General features: G+C 38.7%; 1 protein-coding gene across 2 annotated transcripts; it reads left to right on the forward strand.

Moving 5' to 3' along the window:
- Positions 1-268: 268 nt before the first annotated feature.
- On the forward strand, positions 269-11329 carry MSMO1 (methylsterol monooxygenase 1). 2 transcript variants are annotated; one of them, XM_037830962.1, is made up of 6 exons: positions 269-366; positions 2081-2368; positions 5970-6118; positions 6872-6998; positions 7830-7984; positions 10303-11329. In XM_037830962.1, the coding sequence occupies exons 2-6, from the start codon at positions 2114-2116 to the stop codon at positions 10496-10498; spliced, it is 882 nt and encodes a 293-aa protein (XP_037686890.1). In that variant the 5' UTR covers positions 269-366; positions 2081-2113; the 3' UTR covers positions 10499-11329. The 2 variants fall into 2 exon arrangements, with proteins under 2 accessions (XP_037686890.1, XP_037686891.1); XM_037830963.1 differs by lacking the exon at positions 269-366 and adding an exon at positions 406-425.
- Positions 11330-24543: the final 13214 nt, after the last annotated feature.

The following is a 24543-nucleotide window of genomic DNA, read 5'->3' on the forward strand; positions in this document are numbered from 1 at the left end:
CCTGCCGTCCCCTCACGTCGACGCCCACTCTCGTGTTTTCCCGCCCCAGAAGCGTTGCGACGCCATCCATTGGCTGGACGCCATGCAAGGGCTGGACGCCCAAGTCTCACTATCCTCACTCCATTCACGGTGCCAATCGCTGCGACAGCCAGACATACTTTTACGCGAGTCACACCATGCCTGCCACCGCACAGACCAATCACAGCGTCTGGAGGGCAGGGCATGAACCCTCTTAAGCCAATAACAGAGGGAGCTGCCAAACTCCCCCTACGGCTCCACCCCCGGGCCGCTGAGGCAGGTTGCGAAGCTGCGGCACCTGGCTGCGCCAGTCTGACGGTGACCCGTAGCTCCCGCGCGACAGTCCAGGTGAGGGACCGTGGGAGTGGGGAGGGGGCGGAATCCGACCCGCTGCTGCGCGGGATCAGGTGAGCGGGGTCAGGGCGTGGAAGCGGCGCGCAGGGCCCAGTGCGGACGCGGGTACCCGCGGGGAGGGGGTTAGTGACCGCCAAGTAATTTTGTGAAAGACTTGTGAAGTTAGTGGGCCTTGAGGTACTTGTTCAAGAAGAAAGTAACGGGTGCTTCCTATAGGTGGGAATCTTAAGTAATGGAACTGGGCGGGGGTATGTTCTTCGCCTTTAAGGGTTTACAGTCACTGGACTTACTAAGATAGTTACAGCACAGTGTGATAGCGTGATGGAAGATTACAAAAAGGAAAGCACTGCAGCGTGTTTCTGTGCTGTGAGTCTGGTGGTGGTGGAGATTGGAGATCACAGGAGGATGAATAGGAGTTGGAGCGGATGACATTATCATCATGCAATGCTGCTTCCGTGGACAGAGAGGAACGAGGTAGCAGGAACACCGAGTGGTCAGATCTTGTTAGAGAGGAGAGAGATGAAGATTGGGGGAGTCTGGTAAGGCCTATTGTGTGTCGCTTAAGCCCTTGGTCTGTATTAGGGGAGGCACTCCTTGGATTTTGAGGGTTTTAAGAGGGGGGTTAACTCGGCTCTTCAGATAGATCCTGGCATTGCATCGTATTGTAGAGGTTGGGTTTGAGGAGCGCAAGCTGGAGGCAAGGCAAGGCCTGCAAATAGGGGAACTGGTTCAATCTGGGCTGAACTAAGGTGATGTGCCAAAGGACAGACACCGATAGTACACAGATACACCTAAACTTCAAATAATCCACAAATAGCTAAATTTCTTTTTTTCTGAAGATCTAGTCAGCCTGCTCCAGAGCAGACTGCCCAGACATCCTTTATAGTTTCCAATTAGTCTGATTGCCCAGGGAAGAGCAAAAGAACAGAAAATTAGGTTTCGAGACTTTTTTTTTCCCTCCCTGTCCTCATCTTTTAAGGTTGTATGTTTGCCTTTGTTCAATTGACAACAATGCATCCATTTTTCTCTCTGGTGTAAAGAGAGTAAGCTCCTGAATGCTAACTAAACTGTGTCTCTAAGTTGGGTGAAAATTTGAAGGCTTGTAACAGAAGCAGCAGAAATGGGAGAGACTTTGAACATTCTGAGTGGACTAGGTAGGTGATGGCACAGTTCACCAAGTTAGAAATTAAAGGAGGCAGAGAGTTTTGGGACAGGGATTGAGAGAAGCCGTTGCTGAACTTTTGGAAATGTTGAGTTTGATGTGCCTCTGAACAGTCTAATTGGAGCTGGCTGGTAGACTTTCTGATAATCAGAATCTGGATTTTAGTGGAGAGGTTAGATGTAAGGATGGGGGAATATCAGCATATTACTGAAATAAGAATGAGGGGGTAGGGAGGGGGGCATCACTGGGAAACTTTCCAGCCTCAAGTTTTGAGTCTTTCCTTCTCAAAGTCTATACCACTGACAAAAAGATAATTTGAAATTCCTATTCACTGTTGTTCTTTAAGGTACTGCTTTTTAAATCAATGTCTACAAATTGAGATGATGATGACATCTAATAGATTTTTTTAATCACGTTTAGGACCTGAGGAATTGGTACTCTTTTAGTAATTGTTATTTTAAAAATTATCAGGAAATGCATTTAAAAAATTATTTTCTTGCACTTTCAGTTTTAGCTTATTTATCTATTAATTTATTTATTTTGTAGAGAATTATACAGCAATCTGAAGAGAGTTGAAAAATGGCAACAAATGAAAGTGTCAGCATCCTTAGTTCAGTATCCTTAGCTGTGGAGTATGTCGATTCACTTCTTCCTGAGAATCCTCTGCAAGAACCATTTAAAAATGCTTGGAATTCCATGTTGAGTAATTATACAAAGTTCCAGATTGCAACCTGGGGATCCCTTATAGTTCATGAGTTCATTTATTTCTTGTTCTGTTTACCTGGATTTTTGTTTCAATTTATTCCTTACATGAAAAAGTACAAAATTCAAAAGGTGAGTATAATGAACTTGAAATGAAATTCTATAATTAATGTTGAATATTTTAAAAGTGAATATAACTTTGTTTTGAGACACCCTACATTAGTGCTGGACAATAGAAACATAATATGAGCCATATATGTAATAATTAATTTTCTTCTTGAACACATAAATTAAAAAGAAACAGGTAAAATTAATTTTAATAACATTTTTATTTAACCCAATAAATCTAAAATGTTACCATTTCAACAGGTAATGAAAATAAAAACATATTTAATGAGATATTTTACATCCTTATTTTCCTACTAAGTCTTCAAACTCTAGTGTGTGTTTGACTCTTACAGCCCATCTCAGTTCAGCCATATTTAAAGTATTCAGTAGCTACATGTTGCTGGTGGCCCTGGATCATTATTGATACTCATCCAAGAATAGTTTGTTAAATTGGGCTTAAAGTAGATATAACTAGTTTTGGTTTGAACATTTTAATTTTTTAACTAGCTGGATTTTTGGGTATTACTTGCAGTTCACCCTAACCCCTTATATCCCAGCACATCTAAGTGTATGCTGATATGCTAAGATCTTGATCAGGGCTATGGAGTTGTGGGGCTTTTTTTCCTCCTAAATATATGATGAGTAGTTCTGCAGCATTTATGTCATCCTGAATAAGGAGGTGATGCTCCTAGTTTCAAAGTATTTGATTCAATGCACTAAATGTTTCCTGAGAGCCCACTACGAACATGAGAAGATGTTGAGATTTATAAGATGCTCCTTCTCATTTATAGACATAAGGAATATTGCGAACTCTACTACAAGGTAGGCTGTTGAGTTTGACATAGTTACCAGGAAAGAATCTGGACTGGCTTGTTACAGAGATGATTTATCAGTCCTTGGTAAACCCATGATAGTTTCAAATGCTTGCTGTTTACTTTTCTAAAGATTCATGCCAAACTAAATCTCAAGGGCACATAGTCTTGATAGAAAGTAGACATACGGAGAGCATTCATCTGTGGAGAGTAATTTGCACACACTGAGGACGTACCAGGTGGGCAGTCAGTGCACACATTCGCTCTCCTCAGTCTGTCAGTGAGTCTCACTAAGCAAGTTCTAACATTGATTCTTCTGGGGAAGTACAGGAGATCAGATGACTGTGGACTCCCAGCCAAAGAAGGGAGGAACAAAGAGAAAAAAGGGGAGGCAATTAAAAGGGATGTGGCACAGAGGAGAGTATCCTGTCATCCTAAATTAAGGACACAAAAGTTCCAAAAATGCTTTAATAAAAGGCTCGGCTTTGAAAAGCAGAACTCAGTTTGGATGTCTAAGTTTTAATGCCTCTTTGGGGTGATTTTGGCTGCCAGGTGTCACCCATTGGTTTGTTTATAAAGCTGATATATATGGCTGGCAAGGCAAGAGTATGCTTGTCCTACTTCATTGCCCTTACGTACATTTGCTGTAGTTGCCTCATTGGTCAGCTGTGGTAACCTTTCCGGAGAGATGAAGACTTCTTGTCAGTCGAGTTATATGAGTGGTTTTAAAATTGGCAGAAGAAAGAACAAGGAGTTGTCTAGTTGATTACAACTAGTTATTTATTAGCAAATGTCATAATCATCAGAGATTGAAAGTCTGGGTTGTATGAATTCGGGTCTATACTCAGCATGATTTTCTTTTGAGTTTCAAAACCCTTAAAGTCCACCCTGAGCTTTCTTTGATATTAAAATAAATTATCAGTGGTAAATCAGTGCAAATTTTCACAGTAGAAAGGGGTTTAAAAACAACAGAAATCAGTATATGTGAATTATGGGCTGATGTATTTTGAAGGCAGTTACCCTCACTAACATTGAAGGTACAAGAAATTGTTGCTGCTGCTGATGAAATAGATTAAATCCCTTTCTGCTTTCAAAGAGAATAGACAGCTTGACAGTTAATGCACTTGCTTACTAGCTGTGGGAAAAAGAAATAAAGTAGAACTTGAAGGATCTGTTTCTTAAAAAAAAAAAAAAGTCCTATATCTTAATAATTCTCCAGAAAGTTTTCATTAATGATATATACTAAAACATTCTTTCTGAAGTCTATGGCCCTGATAAAGACATTCTTTCATATTAGGATACAGTTATGTATAAAGAAGTAAAATAGAGTAAACTGATATTGCACTAGATATGTTTTTGATTAACTGTCTTTCTAACTAATTTATGTACAATTTAAAAACGGTATGCCATGTAATTTTATTATTTATAGTCGATTGTTTTTTTGTGGCAATTTCTTTAGCTAGATGTGTAATCAGCCAGCAAATTAAAAGTCTATTTAACATAGTTTCTATGGGAAACAATGCCATTGTCAGCCCAAGCCTGAATCTTCTATCTACTTGTCCCTAGTCACAAACTCGAGGTTTTGAGGACCAAGGTCAGATAATATTCAGTGTAGAAACAGAAGGACATTTATAAATAATCCCCTCATTTTATTGTTGAGAGAACTGAGTTGTGAGCATCACAAAGCTAGCTAACTGGAGGCTGATCAGTGGCTGCCCTGGGATTAGAGCCTGGGTCTCTGGATTGATTCCCAGTTCAATGGGATGATAACTCTTAATTTCAAGAATAGATTTGGATTTTTAGAGACCTAGATTTTAGATAGTTCAAGTTCTGCTACAAATAACTACATGGTGGTTCTGGGCAGTGGGGTTGACCTCTTTGAGCCTCTGCTGATGAGCAGTGTGTCCCATGCTTTGGATATTGTGGTTCAGTTAAAATGATGCTGCCATTATCCTACATTGTTTGGTAACCCCCCAACTTCTCTAATAAAAAAAAAAAAAGTGAATGACACTGGCAGCTTTCTGAAGTTTTATCTAAGGACATTTAAAACAAAGTAGTAACTTTTACTTATCACTACCATCTTTTTGTAAAACAAAAAGCACTTTTGCTTGTTAGCAACAAAGTTTAAGTGCAGTCCCTTAAATTTAATAAAATTAGTTTTATGATATGGTTTGCCAAGTTAGTTGGTATTCTGATGAAGTTTTATCAAAGCCACAGTACATCGATCTTACCTTTCTCATTTCGACATGTATCTGTGACCATCATCTGTAGGCAATAGTTCTCACTTCTTTTGGAACCACTGAACACATTTCTGAATTTCTTCTAGCTCAGAGAGTATAATTCTTTCTCTGTATATAAACAAAAATGAGCTTACTTTCTTGGAATGAATGCCTCGGAATTGCTGGAAGCGTCTAGTGACTTCTGCAATAAAGACTTCTAATGCTAGTATGTACAACCTCTTCAACAATTAGGGGAAGCTAATGGTGATCTTACCATAATGCATTCCTTCTTTAAAATTTCCTTTAGAAGTGTTGAATGACATGTGGGCAGCAGACTGCCGGGTTCTTCACTCTGTAGCTCTCCTTGAGTCTGTTTGAAAATCTTTTTTGCCTGAGTTTGTAACAATCTCATCACTTTTTTCGAGTAGTGATAGTAATCGTGAAGACTGTAAGAGGCGGGAAGGGTGTTGTGATTCTGGGCCTTAGTTACCATAACATAGGATTAAGGTCCCATATAAACATTAAAGAAAAAATTAACTAATTAAACTACTGACAACAGAGGCTAATGTTAAATATTGTGATTTTTCTCTACAGGATAAACCAGAAACATGGGAAAACCAATGGAAATGTTTTAAAGTGCTTCTCTTTAATCACTTTTGTATCCAGCTGCCTTTGATTTGTGGAACCTATTATTTTACAGAGTATTTCAGTATTCCTTATGACTGGGAAACAATGCCAAGATGGTATGTAGATAAAAATTCGGTGTTTATACTCAGTCATGTTTATTTATCCAATTTAAATCTTCCTGTGTTCTAATGTAATATCTTACTGGAGGAGTTATTTCTGACATCAGAAATTTTCATAGCATTCTTTGTGTAATCATATATAGATGCACATGCTTATATTGAACACAAGAAAACTGGTATTGAAAGATACTAAGAAAAATCATTACATTTCAAGTCTAAAATGAATAAAAAATGAGAATATTTCGTGAGGTTTATAAAAATTGTGTTCATATAGACAGAAATATATATGAGTGCAGGTATTTGGGTTCAAATATTTGTATTCACCTATTTGTAGCTGACATTGCCTAAGTAACAGATACACAAACATATGGATATATATTTTTTTCCTATGTAATATATATTCTATATATAATAGAGTTTTTCTGTGTATGTCTATTTGGAAATAATTTTTACCTATCACACTTAGATTATGTCCTTTTCTTTGGTGGAAAACAGCAATGATTTTACTGTTACTACTCTTTTATCAAGTCCTTTTTCAATGTAGTATCATGGTCAATTTCTTTGATCTACTTTGTCATATCATGTCACCATCTTGTATCTAGTGCTTTTGAGAATTAGTTGATCAATATATCCAATGAGATCAAGCTCGTAAGTGGGTATTTGGTTTTATGTAATGTCTCATGCAGAGTAAATTCTAGATTGTGTAAGTAAAAAGTATTTCATATTCATTACTGTATTGTTATTTTAAAGGTATAATCTTCTGGCGAGATGCTTTGGCTGTGCAGTGATTGAGGACACCTGGCACTATTTCCTGCATAGGCTCTTACACCACAAAAGAATATATAAATATATTCATAAAGTTCATCATGATTTTCAGGTGTGTCAGAAGTATATGTAGTATGTTTATTTTCTTAAGGCAGCAGAATGTCATTATTATTACCTGAGCATTTTAAAATATTGTCAGTTATGTTTTTATTTCCTTTTCCTTTGCCATGACTGTTAAGAACGTAACACACACAACCAGTTTTACACATTTTTTTCATTATCTAAATTTCATGGTAAATTGAAAACTGAAAGAAAAAAAATTGCATGAAATATTTCAGACTCTCAGCTTTGCGGCCCAAGCACTATCGTGGCACAATTGGATATCTGGAGTTTGGTAGTGGCTATGGTGATGACAGGGTCATTTAAAGCTTCTAAAACAATCGCTAATTCTTGTGTTTAACACATTTCCACAGTATTGCTGACTCCCAGAAAAAGTGATTTTTTTTAGATTTTATCAGAATTGCTTTGATGTAGCTTTGGCAGATTGGCAATGTCAGAATGTTCTGCATTGATTCTGATTTACATGGTATCAAGCATCCCTTTTTTTGGCAGAGCAAAGTTAAAGGCATAGGCCAAATTTAGAGTTCAAATCAATTTTTTAATTCTTTTATCTTAAACCATTAAGATACTTATTAAGATTTTATTGAGGAAAAAAAAAAAGGTTTTATTGAGGACATCCCTAGACCTTTTGATTTTTGGGTAGGTACAAAAGATATCTTTATTGAGAATTACTTTTATATATATATATATATATATATATATATATATATATATATATATATATTTCTAGATATATTATCATTAGATATAAAAGCAATATAATTTTTAAAAATTATATGTATAAATAACATAGAATATATTAAGAAGTTCTTATTTGTTTTAGGCTCCATTTGGAATGGGAGCTGAATATGCACATCCTCTGGAAACCCTAATTCTTGGAACTGGATTTTTCATTGGAATCTTGCTTTTGTGTGATCATGTAATTCTTCTTTGGGCATGGGTAACCATTCGTTTGATGGAAACTATTGATGTCCATAGGTGAGTTATGGTTAATATCCAGGTGATAATGTATCAAAATATCTTTATTTTCATGGTCATAAGATTATCTGTGTTTCTAAGTAGACTAATTGGGGAAGTTAATTTTGTTAATTTATCATTTTAAAGAAAGCAGAACATAATCATTGGATAAAAGTTCAAATAATAAAGATGTTTTTACAATGCAAGAAGACTTTTTGTCCTATCCGTGCTATCATTTTTACAGTGGGAGTATCGTGTTTTTTTTTAACATTTTTTTATTATGAAATGTAACATATACATAAAAGTGATAATTTTCAAATTACAGTTTAACAAATAGAGAGCAAATTTCAAAGAATGTTACAGGTTACAGTTCCACAAGTTCAGTTATTTCCTTAATGTGAAGTATAACATATATATATAGAAAGTTGATAAGTTCCAAAGTACAATTTAGCAAGTAGCTATAAAGCACATTTCAAAGTACAGGTTACAGTTCCACCATGTCAGATATTTCCTTCTAGCTATTCTAGTACCCTAGAAACTAAAAAAAGAAAATGTTTATATAAAGATTCAGTGAGAATATCATTTTTACAGTGAGAATATATTCATATATTATTTGGACAAATAAAAAATATTTAGGTACTACCAAATGCCCTATAAATGTTCCTTATTTACACTTCCACCAAGAATGTATGAGAATACTTTCCGTCTCCCCAAAAGACTTCCAAACCTGCATATTTCAGTCTTTTTAACCTTTTTAATAACAGAGCAAAAGAGTTTTCATTGTTCCAGTCTGCATTTCCTCCATGACTATTGAGGCTGGGCATCCATTTGTATGTTTATTGACCAATTGTATATTTTGCTTCTTTGTATTACCTTTTTAATATCCTATGCCCATTTGCCCATTTTCTGTTAGTTTATAGGTCTTTTTCCTACTGGTTCATATAAGCTTTGTTTTCTTATATATGTTGTATATATTTTCTCTCCAACTGTCATTTGAATTTTAACTCTAAATTTTGTGTGTGTGTGTGTGTGTGTGTGTGTGTGTGTGGTAATGATGTTTTGAATTTTCATGTAGTCAGATGTATCAGTCATTTCCTTTGTCGCTTTTGGGTTTCATGCCTTTCTTAGGAATAGATAGGCCTTTCTGAAAGATTAATGTTCCAATAAAAATGTTTTTATGGTTTTCTAAAAAATGTGGTTTAATGCCATGATTCAGGCATTTCTAACCAGCAATTTCTTTATCATTCTCTAATGAACCTAAACCATCTCTTATTTGAAAAAGGAAATTGAAGTATTCAGTCTTCACTGAATAAGAGTATTTCTAGTCTCCATTGTTCAGCTATTTTTTTTTAATGATAAAAGCTATAGCCTGTAATAGGTGCATGTTTCTGATGCTTCCTTTCTGTAGATAAGGAGGCATTTTGTATTAAATTGTTATTTATAATAAATGACTACTTAAATGACATGCCTAATATCCTAAGTTTTCATTCTTTTAAAATTATTATTCTTTCATTGCATTTTGATTTGGGACTTACTATGTCCATGAAGGCAGATTCTAAGAATGACTTCAAACCACGAAAAAAGCAAAATTAATGCTTCTAGTCCAGGTAGAGAATATTCTGTAGCTGAATTGTAACTAATATATTAAACTGTCCATCCTTTCCCTCTCTCTTTCCCTTCCTCCCTCAGCCCTTCAAAGGGAGGGAGGGATTGGGGCAATTTGGGCTGGTACTGTACAGGCGTAATTATGGATTTCACAATTTAGATATATAGTCATAAATAAAGGAGGGTATTCTAAATGGGTCTCTTTGAAATTAAATATGTTCTCCTGATTAATAGAAGTCACACTGGTATTTTAATTAATCATGGTACGTTAAATTCCAACTTTTTATTGTCTAGAAAAGTAAAAGAATTTGTTAAGGTCTAATATTTTTAATGCTTAATACCAATTTCACGTGACCTTTCCCAAAGGACATATGTAGTATTATGGGCATTATTTACAACTGTTATAGACTATGATGAGAGAGCATCTCTGAAACAGAAAAGAAAAAGAATTCTTGAAACAATACTTTTGAAGGTTCATTGCTATAGACCTCTTTCATCTTCTAAGTGTTTAATATACAATTTCTTTTAAGTTTTTTTATATTTCTTAATGTGGTTTCTAGAATATGCACTCTTTTCTGTAAATTTTTGGCTTTTGTAAACATGTCAGAAATAAAATGACTTAGGCAAAGTGGAATGCTTTTTGAATTATTTAACAAATTTATGACTGTCAGTGAAAATGTCATTTATTTGAGTTGTATTGATTAACTTAATAATCTTTATCATTTTTATTTCAGTGGTTATGATATTCCTCTCAACCCTTTAAATCTCATCCCTTTCTATGCTGGTTCTCGGCATCATGATTTTCACCACATGAACTTCATCGGAAACTATGCTTCGACATTTACATGGTGGGACAGACTTTTTGGAACAGACTCTCAGTATATTGCCTACACTGAAAAGAAGAAGAAGTTTGAGAAAAAGACTGAATAAACATTTTACATAGACCTTCCTGAAGATACATATTTTCCCGAATTGAAACTAGCAGCTAACATTGCTTCTGGGGAGCAGAAATAAGCATGTGTTTTGGCTGCTAAGATACAAAGATACGAAGAGCATTAACACCTTTAATTATCTTTCTAGTGGAAACTTTTTCTACTTTATATACAAGTTCTGTATATGTAGGGAGAAAAAATATATATTTAGGTACAGTTTTTTGAGGAAATTTTAAAGGCCAACATGCTAACCTTATAAAAAGCCTTTGAGTGCTGGAAGAAGTATTAATTTATCTCTTATTTTGCTATAATACCACAGGCCTGAAGTTGGAATTGGTCTTTAAATCTTTTAAATATATAGTTCTCATTTCAGAGAGCTCTTGGTAGTGGTGATATTGGCCTCATATTGAACTTTAAACGTCTTTTAGAATTTGCCTAAAGATCAAAATATCATGGTTTGGACCATACTCTTTGATGCAGTGAGTGACTGAAGCTGCTGATTCAGGAATATCCAGCCCTGAGGACTTCCACTCTTGTCAGAGGCTGACCAATTTGGGGGTGATTCTCCCTTTCTCTGAGTGTTCCTTTTTGATCAAAATGCACTACTGGCATCAGTAAATTAAAGCGTTTCTATAATGATGTAAATGGAATATTTTAGGGTAAAGGTTTTAAAAGTTACTTGAATATTTTGAGCTTTATTTCTGGTATTTACACTTTCATTTTGTATATCAAGTTCTCTTCATACTTCAATCTGTATCTTAAAACTTTGTGAACTGACTTGCTGTATTTGCACTTTGAGCTGTTGAGATAAATGTGATTTTTGCCTGGTTATCTGGTTTCCATTTTTGAACATCAGCTGTCACCTTTTATTCTTACAAAGAAAAGTACAGAAATCATTTAATAATTATGTTCTATAATTAGAGGAATATTCCTATTTTTTTACATGCTTCATTTGCTAAACTGTTCCCTTCACAGTTTCAACATGTATTTATCAGGCTGTTTATTATGGGAAATTCTGTTGACCTGATAAAATGGAGGATATAGAGCAGCTCTTTTTCCTGCTTAGAGAATTTTATGTTTTCTGTACAGCTGGAAGAATAGAGCTAAACTTTTTAGCGTTGGTTTACTCTCTAATATCTAACTCAAATCTAGAGTTGAGAATTCTAGTTTATTGCTTCTTTGTTAATATTTTTGTTTTTGAGGTTTGTTTGGATTTTTAAAATATGGAGCCATTTTCTGGTGTTTGTTTGTTTTTTTTTTTTTTTTTTTCCCTTTTTTTGAAGCTTATACTGTAAAGAGATCCAGGTAGTGGATTCATAGAATTACAACTGAGAATTTTTTTTTTTTGCTAGACCATACTTTATACCTTGTTTATAATGCTTATCATGACCCTTTTCATTTTCCATCTCCTCCCCTTTGTGTGTGTGTGTGTGTGTGTGTGTGTGTGTGTGTGTGTGTGTGTGTATAAATTTGTTAGCTCTTAATTCTCAACAATTTTGGGTCTGTGCTGAAAATCGTACTTTTCAACTATAAAATATCTATAGGAGTTCTTTTATTTTCCACCTTTTATTCCCTAATACTCATGGAATGCAGACATCTGAATTAGCAATAACAAGTGACTTCACTTAGGGAGACAGTGACACCTACTGCTGGAAATGGAACTAAACATTTTTCAAACAACTTGGTATATTCTAATGCACTCTTTTCATATTACATAATGTTTACTTGGCACTTACTACATACCCTGAACCATGCCATGGGCTTTCAATGCATGATCTCATTTAATTTCTATGCAATAGATGCCATTTCCTCCATTTTATAGATGAGAAAATAGATTGACAGTTTAAATTATTCAAAATCATTAGACTTGTCTTTTGACTTCAGAAGCTCCCCTTGTAGCTCCACATCGACTACACTGGTGACCTGCACCTTCTATAAAAATCTCTGGGAAAACTTTCCAAAATTTCCCCCATTCTTATATATAGTCTTATAAGAAGAAAGATATTTGAAAAGGAAGAAAGTTCTGAACTAGTAGTCATTCTGGAAGTAGTAAGACTCATACTTACAAGCATGTTGCAAAATAGATTTTAATATAATTACTGGCCAGATTTTGCATTTGCAATTACTGAATTAAGCCTCTAACCATCTTATCTACTAGCACTTGACAATGAGACAATAAAATGAAAATAAATATGAAGAGTACAAATCTTGATACATGGCTCATATTGTAGAAAGTAACAATAAGAATTCTCTGCTGCTTGGATTAGCTAGCTATTTTGGGTTTTACTAAAGTAGTAGTTTGAAAGTATGCAGTTAAAGTTGTAATTTAAAAATGAACAGCGTATGCTTAGAGTTATACCTATAATGACAATTAACTAGTATTTTGCTCTTTCCCGACATTTAGAGCTTTAAGCTCAACTAGGTCTGCGATATTAAAAGACTCAGCCCAACTCCCAATTCTTGTTTTACCTAAGACACAGGGCTATTAAATTCCATATTCAAATTCCCTGTGTCCATAGCTGGAGAGAGATAGTGTCTAAGCTCTTCGTGAAGAGTGAGCAGTCCGAAGAGTGTATGTTCCTTTCTGAGTTTAGCTCCTAATGTATTCTTACAAAAGACTAGAATCTTTCCACCAATATTGAGAATAAGGATGTGCCCTTTGTCAAATGAATACTTTTTCTGGCAGGTGATTGTTAATTGCTGACATTCTTATATAAAATCACCAGAGGACCATTGTAAAATGTGTTTAGAACACGTTTAGAACATCATTGAATTCCGAATGTCTAAAGAATAAAAACGTGAAAGTCTAGAATCCAATAGATGAAATATTATCTCCAAACTATTGTATACTCACAAAGGAAAGGAACTATGGCAGAAAATGACAGCTTTGACAGGAGATTGAAATGAGCACTGTATGGAAAGACACAGAAAAGACATAGGGGCATATTGTGCTTTGACAGCAGTTCTTGCTCCTTTGCATTATGGAAATTCTTTGCTGCTGGTTCACTCCCTGGAAAATCTTCTCTTCCCATCTTAAACCATTTCCCTTCTATGAAATGAGGAGAATAATACTTTACAGTGTGGTTCAAAGGCTTTGTAAACAGAATTTTGAATAGAAATTGCAATGCTGGTTTTCAATATTGTGCAATGCTGTGACAATATTCATTTTAAATGTTTAAATTCAAGTACATCCAACAAAGAGAAAAATGCACAGCTTGATGAATGACCACATCCATGTAATCAACACCCAGGTCAAAAGCTTGACCACCTCCTTTAATGATTTTCCACTACTGACTAGAAATATAGATTTTTACTTGGTTGAACTGCAAATGATCTTGACTAATGTCAGTTTCCAGTGTTGTATCATGAGGCTTATCTCATGGCTATGTTCTGTTAAACATGTTTACCATTGACTTGGATAAGGGCATGAAAGGCAAGCTTAACAATTTATCATTGAGACATGGGAAAGAAGGAAGCCAACGCTATCAGTTTGACAGAATCAAAATCCAATAAAAATTTTTGCCTTGATTTAAAGCTCAGCTGGTATAGAGGGTGGCAGTTATAGGCCTAGAATAATAGCCCTACATGCCTGAAAGATCAAAGGATTTTAGTAGACTATAAGTACTAACTTTCTAAAGAAGTTAAGACCATTTTAAGCTGAATTGTTAGAGTCAAACTTCAATTATAGAGAAGGCGATGGCCCCATTTTACTCTGCTGTGGTTTACTACACATAGAGACATATTATGTTTAGTGCATTATATTTTGATTAACATTCAAAAGAGAGTAACTAGGGATGGTGTAAGGTCTAGTAATAATGATGTAAAAATAGTTTAAGAAAATATAGAGGCATAGCCTAGAGCAGCTGTGTGAAATATGGTAGCCACAGGTCACATGTGGCTATTGACATATTTGATAGAGCAGATCATAGAATGTTTCCATCAATGCAGTTCTATTGGCTGGCATTGGTTAGAGAAAAGAGGAATAAATAGAAATATGTATCGATGTTGTCTTAAAACATATGGAATGCTGTTTTGTAAGTGGACAGAACTTTACCAGGAAATAAAGTTATAAGAGTTTTTTTTGTGTGTTTTTGTTTGTTTGTTTTGTTTTGTTTTGTTTTTTGTTTTGTTTTTGTCTTTAACCCCAACCTTTGAAAGAACTTGATGGCAATTGGAGCTGGTTGACAAGTTTCCTGCTTCTTCATTGATGGTTTAGGCAGTAGCTATATCATCTATAATCAGTACGTAACAAGGGAGATCCCTGATATGAGGGGGAATTTGAACTGGATTATTTTTATTGATGCTTCCAGCTCTTCAATGGTTCTAATGTAGATATTTTAATTTATAATGACAGCCATTTTTTCCCTTTATTAGAGAAGTTGTGGGTTTACAGAACAACCATGCATAAAACACAAGATCCCCATATATCACCTGACACCAACACCCTACATTGGTGTGGAACATTTGTTACAATTGATGATAACACATTTTTGTAATTGTACTATTAATTGAAGTCCACTGTTTAATTTAGAGTTCACTGTTTGGGTAGTGCAGTTCCATGCATTTTTTTAAAAAAATTTTATTCTGTTACCATATATACATCTAACATTTCCCCTTTTAAATCATATTCAGATATATATTTCTGTGCTGTTAATTGTGTTTGCAATGTTGTGCTGCCATCACTATCACCCATTACCAAAACATTTCCATCATGCCAATAGGTAGTCTGTATATTTAAAGTTTTAACATCCCATTCCCTATCCCCACCCTGTCCCCTATATTTTAGATTATGGCTCTATTAGTTTGCTTTTTCTATTGTTTCAAATCAGTGAGATAATACAATATTTGCCCTTTTGTGTCTGGTTTATTTCACTCAACATGATGTCTTCAAGGTTCATCCATATTGTTGCATGTATCAGGACTTCACTCCTTTTTATGGCTGAATAATATTCTACTGCACACGTATCCCACATTTTGTTTATCCATTCATGATGGTTAACTGATTTTTGACAATAGTGTTTTCACTGGGACAACAGGATATCCATATGTAAAAGAATGGTGTTAGATGCTGTGCCAGTTTGGATGTATTTTGTCCCCCCAAACACCATGTTCTTTAATGCAATATTGTGGAGCAGATGTATTAGTGTTGATAAGATTGGAACCTATTGATTGCGTGGTTCCATGGAGATGTGATTCAATCAACTGTGATGAGACCTTTGATTAGATTATTTCTATGGAGGTATTACCCCACCCATTCAGGGTAGGTCTTAATTAAATCACTGGAGTCCTATAAAAGAGTTCACAGCAGAAGGAGCTCAGAGCAGCTGAGAGAGACACCTTGGAGATGACTGTTGAAAGCAGACTTTTGCTGACGATTTGGAGATGCTAGCCCAGAGTTTGCTTCAGAGAAGCTAAGAGAGAACAAAATACCCCAAGAGCAACATTTTGAAGAATGCGCAGGAGCTGAGAGAGGAGCTGGAACACAACCCAGGATCAGCAGATGTCAGCCATGTGCCTTCCCAGCTAACAGAGATCTTCCGAATGCCATTGGCCTTCCTTTGGTGAAGGTATCATCTGTTGATGCCTTAATTAGGACATTTTCATAGCCTTCAGACTGTAAATTTGTAACCAAACAAACCCCCATTATAAAAGCCTATCCACTTCTGGTATTTGCATAACGGCATCATTAGCAAACTGGAACAGGTGCCTACCTCACACCATAAATAAACATTAATGCAAAGTGGATCATAGAAGTATAGTAAAAGCTAAAACTATAAAACTTTTGGAAGAAAACATCTGTGATCTTGAGTTAGACAGTGGTTTCTTAGATGTGACATCAAAAGCACAAACAGCAAAAGAAAAAAAAAAGATAAATCGGACCACATCAAAATTTAAACTTTTGGGTGACAAGCGATGCCATCAAAAAGGTGAAGAGAATACAGAAAATGGGGGAAAATATTTGTGCATCCTATATCTGATGAGGACTTGTATCCAGAATATATAAAAAACACTTATAACTATATAATACAAAGACAAATAACCCAATTAAAAAATGGGCAAAGGACTTGAATTGACATATTTCCAAGGATGATATGCAAATGGCCAATAAGCATGTGAAAAGGTGTTCAACATCATTAGTCATCAGGGAAATGCAAACCCCAACCACAATGAGATATCATTTCACACCCTAGGATGACTATGATAAAAAAGACACACAATAACAAGTGTTGGTGCGGATGTGGAGAAATTGGAATCCTGGCATTGATGGTGGAAATGTAAAATGGTGCAACCACTTTGGAAAACAGTCTGGTGATTCTTCAGAAGGTTAAACTTAGAGCTACCAGATAACCCATCTGTTCTACTCCTAGGCATATACACAAGAAAAATGAAAATATATGTCCACAGAAAAACTTGAACATGAATGTCCATAACAGCATGATTCATAATAGCCAATAAGTAGAAATCACCCAAGTTTCTATCAACTGATGAATGGATAAATAAAATCTGGTATATCCATTGAATGGATTATTACCTGGCAATAAAGTGAAATGAAGTACTGATACATGCTACAATATGGATGAATCTCACATGCTAAGTAGAAGAAGTTAGTCACAAAAGACCACATATTGTCTGATTCGGTCCATATGAAATATCCAGAACAGGAAAATCTGTAGGAACAGAAAGTAGAGTAGTGCTTAGGGTTGGTGGTGGGAGTGTTAGGACTGGGGGTCAGGTGTTGAAGGGAAATAGGGATTGACTGTTAAGAGTATGGGTTTACTTTTAGGAGGGATGAAAACATTCTAAAATTAGATCATGGTGATTGTTGCACAACCCTGTGAATGTATTTTTTAAAAAACATTGAATTGTACACTTTAAATGGGTAAATTGTTGTGTGAATCATATCTCAATAAAGCTGCTTTAAAAACTCTGAATGCAATATGGACATTAGTTCATTAAATCTGAATAAAACATCAGAGATGCTAGAATCTTGCATACTTACAAAGAACTCATCAAATTCCATCTTTAAAACTGTTACATAGAGGGAAGATCTTTTTCTACGTGGTGCTAGCTTGAACAATTACCAGGAAGGAATGGACATCTGCTGGGCTTGGTGAAGAAATTTCAGAATGCTTCTGTTATCTTTCAATGATCTTAAAGATCCTTAGTTTAAACACTTACACAGGACTTGAATCTCTTTCTGTGATAGTTAGGTAGATATTAAAAAAAAAAAGGTGGAGGGAAGCTATGGATTGAAACCATTAGATAGCAAATTCACTATTCAGGAGTAGTTCCCTTGACAAATGGTGACAGTATTTTACTTGATGCTATGAGACCAAAGGAAAAAGCTCAGGAACTACCAAGACCCCTAGGTTTATAGCCAGACTCTTTCCTTTACTGTGTGATCTTTCCGGGTCATCGGGACACGTTGCTTAACTGAGCCTTTGTTTCCATGTCTGCAAAATGGGAAAAATAATGCTTACCTTGCAAAGTTGGATTAAACACAGTTAGCTATAAAGGACTCAGCAGAGTACTCAGCACATACTAGAAACAACAAGAGCAACAAAAAGCAGCAAATTAAGGACAGCAACTGGGGCTTGATTTTCTGAATCCCTTGAATAGTACTTTTTAAATAGACTATCAACCAATCAGGCCCAAGAAAGTGGAAAGTTTGAGAATCAATGCAGATCTTTTTCATTGGAAACTATTAATTTCCTATGTGATACCAATGCATATATACAGCTTTTATGAACCTTTTATAAAAAGTGGTATGTAGATACAGTTAGTAAATTAAAATAATTGATATAAATACCAGGAGCCATTTAAACCTAAAATAGTTTTAAGTTCAAATAACAAAACGTTTGAGAAAAACAAAAACTTAAATTTTTTTTTATTTGATTGGAAGGTTTACATTGAAATAATGTTTGTCAGCTATTTTATTAGTCTGTCTTATTTTGGCCCAAATGAATCATGTTTTATTTTGTAGCATTTCTTTTTTTTAAATGCAATTTTATGGAAATATATTCATAAACCATATAGTCTGTCCGGCGCTGCCCTGCTCGGTCCCCGGTTCCCGGCCGGCGAGGGGAAACAGGGAAGGAGAGAGAGAGATGCAGACTGCGCGAACTAACCTGGTCATGAATCACGACTCGAACCACACGGCAGTTGTGAAAGCAAGCCCTTTACTACAGCTAGATGAACATTCTGTGTTACTGGTTCCCACACGGGGCACGGCGCCTCGTGGGAGAGCAGCCTCGATGTGGCCGTCAGGCACGGCTCCTTGTGGGCTGTCTCACCCTACCCCGTCCGGGTAAGACCTTTTATACACAATTAACAACCAATAAGCTTCTAGGCTAGTATCGCGTATACAGGATTTCGATTGGTAGGAGCGGGTGGCGGATACATGCGTCACTATGCGGAAACAGGATGCAGGCACCATCTTGGCTCACTCGATGGGCGGGGGTAACTCTAGAGCAGGCTGCAGCGCATACGCTAGGCCCGATTCGGGAGGCGGCTTTCCACATCTCCCCCTTTCTTATTTATTTTTGACCCAGTGTCTCCAGTGATGAGCGTGCTCCCGTGAACCCAAATGGTTCACAACCTCTTTGGTGCTTTGGGGAGTCTGGACTAGGCCTCAGCCATCCAGCGGCGGAGCCTCTAGCACCAACCAGAATGCTCACGTCATATGGAGACCGGAGAGTCCGTAAGCTGGAAACAACGTGACTCTCCCTGCAGTGCTTTGCCTGGCAACTGGGGAACAACGACGGGGGCAGGAACAGCAGTAACCAGAGTCGGGGGTGTCACTAGGTGTCTCTGTGCAATGGCTAGGGTCCAGTCTGGCCACAACTAGGACTCTGCCCTAGAGACCCACCTGAGACAAAATTATGACTACTGGTGTCGCCTTTTACACCCGAGAAACAGCCATGCGATTCGCTACAAATTTTGCTCCAAAGCGCCCCACCTGAGGCGACCAAGAAGGGGTATGGTTAATAAATCGGTCACTATCGGGGGTAACAGAGGTGGGAGTCATAGCCATCATAGTGGTAACACGCAATTGCTGCTGCGCTTGAAACAGGCGTTCTAGCAAACATTTAACAACGACTAATCCCACCAATAATCCCACTGCAATGAGGATCCAATTAGTTAAATTGGGCCAAGAGAACCAGGAAGAAACACTGTGCAATAGTTTCTGTAGAACCTCGCCTAACCCGGAGAGATCGACTTTAACGGGTTTTAACTTGATCCCCCCAATTGTGTCTAAACTAGATTCCACCTGTTGGGAGAGATTAACAAATTCAGGAAAATATGACCTTTTCAGCCAATCAGAGACTCTGGAAATGCTTCCGGTCACGTTGGCCCTGACAGGAGTGACACAGAGTTTAACCGTAAGCCACCGGGTGTCACATGTTTGCTGAAGCACTCTCCAGAGTCCATCTATTTCCAGTCCAAGTTCATCTATCTCCGCTTGGAGTTTCTGAATGGCCTGGAAATTTAAGTTCAGCATCTGATTGTGGCGGCGTAGCACGTCTCGGGTAAGGTTGACCAAGCCATTTACCGTTTCCATCGTTATGGCGAGCTGCCGATCTGTCCATGCTTGTAGCACAGCCTGCCCGATCGTTGGGACAAACAAAGAGGAAGCTACACTGGCAGCATTCGATAGCCATTCTTTTATGCCTCTTGGACGCCTAGACTTAGAGAAGGGGATATTGTTAAGTGAAACAACTTGAGAAACAGGGCCAACCCAGTCGGTTGCCTTGACGGGGAGCCAGACATAACTTGGGCGATACACTAGGATAGCGGGGCGGCGAGGCATCCGGGTCTTTGGAACGGTTGCAGACTGTAGGAGCAAGCCCTGGAAGGAAAAGGCACCTTTGAGTCTCCTTTTTACTCAAGATCCCTTCACAAGACTGGCGGCTCTTCCCTGTAACGTTAAGAAATTCAAGCAAGACTCCCTTACTTAACTCGCCATTACCAGTTTCACAAGTAGCATTCGCCGCAACTGTGGTGTTGACAACCTTGACAGAGAGGTTAGCAAAAGAGAGGATCAGTGTGTCATTGGTGAGGGGGAAGGACTCGTTGAAGCTTGTGGAGGAAATATAGTTCCACTAAAAAGAAAAAGGCAGATTAGAAGGATTGCTATAGGAGAGCAAAGAACAGAGTTACCGATCCTCTTTTTGGGCAACCGCGGGGTGGTCAGTCCTACTATTATCGTCTTGTCGGTCGTCGCCATCATCAGCAGGGTCGGAGGCTTGGTCTAATGGTTCAGGTTGTATATTCGTTGGCGTTTCTGACAGCTGTTCCTTGGCTTCTTCAGGTGATGTCACGGTTCTCACCAGTCTTTCCGGAACCCACACTGGTTGACGTCCTGGTTCCTGGGGAAAAACACAAACAGAGCCTCTGGCCCAGCTGAGCACCGGGTCAGGGCCTTTCCACTGCCCCGACAGGACATCCTTCCAACGGACTAGACCTCTATGCGGAGGACTCGGGGTGGTGTGTTGCAGGGCAGGTGTCATTCCTTGTGAATTTTCGTTTAAAAAATTATATGTGAGCAAGGCTACAGACAGTCGAGCTTTTGGGGACAGGCCGTGGCCTATACCCTCTTTCTGTTTTTTAAGCAAGTCTTTGAGAGATCTGTGCGCTCTTTCAATGATTCCTTGCCCCTGAGGGTTATAGGGGATGCCATGTTTTAATTGGACATCCATGTTGTCACAAAATTTTTGGAAGGATTTACTAGTGTAGGCAGGCCCGTTATCCGTCTTTAACGTCTTTGGCTTACCCCAAGCTGCCCATGCAGCAAGGCAGTGTGCAATGACGTGGGAGACTCTTTCTCCTGGTTCAGCAGAGGCAAATAAAACTTGGGAGCATGTGTCCACCGACACATGTAAGTACTTGATCTTACCATACTCTGAATGATGAGTGACATCCATCTGCCAAGTATCCCCTGGGGTGAGACCCCTAGGGTTGACCCCAACCGAGGGGACTGCTCTCTGCTCTGCACAATTGTTGCAGGCTCGGACAATATCTCGAGCAGCTGCACGTGGTATGCTGAACCGCTTAGCTAGGGTACCTGCATTGATGTGAAACTTGGCATGGAATTCTCGGGCTTGTTGATACGGTACCAGCGTCGGAAAGATGTGCAGCTGTCGAGTGGCTACATCTGCGCTATGGTTCCCCTGGGCCATAGGGCCAGGCAAACCTGTGTGGGCTCTAATATGGGTTATGTAAAAAGGGTGTTGCCTGGTCCATATAACCTCCTGTAGTTTGGCAAAGAACGTCCTTACTGTAGAGGAATGTTTAACAATGCCCACCGTTTCTAAAATTTGTACAGAGTTCACAACATAAGCAGAATCCGAGACGACATTTAAGGGCTCGGAAAGGCTTTCCAGGACTGCAATGATAACCTGCAGTTCTACCCATTGAGGCTTTTGTGGTTGGAAGAGCACTGTTTTAGGAGTGTCCCCCTCCACACAATACGCCCCTGTTCCAGAGCTGGAGCCGTCCGTGTATACGGTGGGGGCGCCTGCTAGTGGCCTAGGAGAGGTTACTTTGGGAAAAATCACTGGGTGCCGGGTGACAAACTGCAAGAGAGGAGCCTTAGGGAACTGATTGTTAATGGGACCAAGAAATGTACACCGGAGAATGGCCCATTGATCTATGCATCCGGTGAGTATCTCAAGCTGCTGGGAAGAATAAGGCACCCTGAGATTTTTGGGCTGCTGACCGAAATGCTGCACAGCCCTTTTAATGCATTCTAGGGCCAAGTCTGCAACCGCTGTAGGATAGTGCTCTAGGACTTTTTTGGGGGAAACTCCAGGGTGGACCCAGAGCAGCGGCCCCCGCTGCCACAGTACCGCAGTGGGCTGTAATTCTGTCGGCAGCACGCAGGCTTCAAAAGGCTCATCAGGGTCTATTCTCTTCAATGCAGCGCCACTGAGCGCCTGTTCCACCTGGCATAGTGCTCGCCTTGCCTCTGGAGTGAAGCTTCGAGGTGAGTTTATATTAGAATCCCCCTTCAACAGGTCGAACAAAGGTGTTAGTTTGACATTGGGTATTTTTAGGTATGGACGGATCCAATTGATATCCCCCATGAGTTTTTGTAGATCATTGAGAGTGTGTATATTGTCTAGCCTGAGAGACACCTTTTGGGGGGAAACATGAGTGGGTGCGACTTTCGCCCCCAGGAAAGTGGTAATGTCAGTCATTTGGATTTTTTCAGGGGCAATCTCTAGGTTAGCTTCTCTAAGACTAAGGACTAAATGTGACAAAACTGTTTTAAGAAGATCTGTGTCTCTATGGGCTAAGAGAATGTCATCCATATAATGGATGATTTTCACTTGAGGGAACTGCTGCCGAGTGCTAGCTAGCTTCGCAGCGACATACAGCTGGCACATGGTAGGACTATTAGCCATGCCTTGGGGCAGGACTGTCCATTCAAAGCGTTGACAGGGCTCCTCTTGATTACTAGAGGGCACAGTAAAGGCAAACTTAGGGGTGTCTTCAGGGTGGAGCGGAATAGAAAAGAAGCAATCTTTCAGATCTATGATGAAAATCGACCAGTGCTCCGGTAATGCCGAGAGGAGGGGCAGTCCCATCTGAACGGGCCCTAAAGGCTCCATGCAATCGTTAATAGCTCTTAGATCATGTAGCAGTCTCCATTTACCAGATTTCTTTTTATTACGAATATAGGGGTGTTCCACGGTGACGTGGAAGGGGCGATATGGCCCTTTTCTAGTTGTTCTGATACTAGGGCGTGCAACGCTGCAAGTTTTTCCTGTGGCAAGGGCCACTGAGGCACCCACACCGGAGCCTCGGTTTTCCATTTTAGTTTTATAGGTGTGGGTGGGAATCTCTCCTCAGTGGCCCCTATGAAAAACCCAAGCCTCGTCTGTCAGACTTGGGGGCAGCTTGTATAGGCTCCGCACGTCCGTGCAATGAAGCTCCTAAACCCTTGCCGGGGGTATACCCCATTTCTTTTAGCAGTCGCTTAGAGGTTGGGGAGTAGCCGCTAATTAAAGTAACGTCCATTTGGGTCAGAATGTCTCTTCCCCACAAAGACACAGGCAGGGCTAATACATAAGGCTGGAAACTGCCTTGGTGTCCTTCTTCATCGGCCCAATGAAGGGCAGCTGCACTGAGCATGGGCGCTGAAATTTGGCCTATTCCTCTAATGGGCTCTTCCGCCCTGCTCGTTGGCCAGGTGGGGGGCCATTCTTGTTGTCTTTTTTTTTTTTTTTTTTTTTTTTTTTTTTTTTTTAAATCATCATTTTATTGAGATATATTCACATACCACGCAGTCATACAAAACAAATTGTACTTTCGATTGTTTACAGTACCATTACATAGTTGTACATTCATCACCTAAATCAATCCCTGACACCTTCATTAGCACACACACAAAAATAACAAGAATAATAATTAGAGTGAAAAAGAGCAATTGAAGTAAAAAAGAACACTGGGTACCTTTGTCTGTCTGTTTCCCTCCCCTACTTTTCTACACATCCATCCATAAACTAGACAAAGTGGTGTTTGGTCCTTATGGCTTTCCCAATCCCATTGTCACCCCTCATAAGCTACATTTTTATACAACTGTCTTCGAGATTCATGGGTTCTGGGTTGTAGTTTGATAGTTTCAGGTATCCACCACCAGCTACCCCAATTCTTTAGAACCTAAAAAGGGTTGTCTAAAGTGTGCATAAGAGTGCCCACCAGAGTGACCTCTCGGCTCCTTTTGGAATCTCTCTGCCACTGAAGCTTATTTCATTTCCTTTCACATCCCCCTTTTGGTCAAGAAGATGTTCTCCGTCCCACGGTGCCAGGTCTACATTCCTCCCTGGGAGTCATATTCCACGTTGCCAGGGAGATTCACTTCCCTGGGTGTCTGATCCCACGTAGGGGGGAGGGCAGTGATTTCACCTTTCAAGTTGGCTTAGCCAGAGAGAGAGGGCCACATCTGAGCAACAAAGAGGCATTCAGGAGGAGACTCTTAGGCACAAATACAGGGAGGCCTAGCCTCTCCTTTGCAGCAACCGTCTTCCCAAGGGTAAA

The sequence above is a fragment of the Choloepus didactylus genome, chromosome 3 (genome assembly GCF_015220235.1).
Source record: "Choloepus didactylus isolate mChoDid1 chromosome 3, mChoDid1.pri, whole genome shotgun sequence".
NCBI lineage: Eukaryota > Metazoa > Chordata > Mammalia > Pilosa > Megalonychidae > Choloepus > Choloepus didactylus.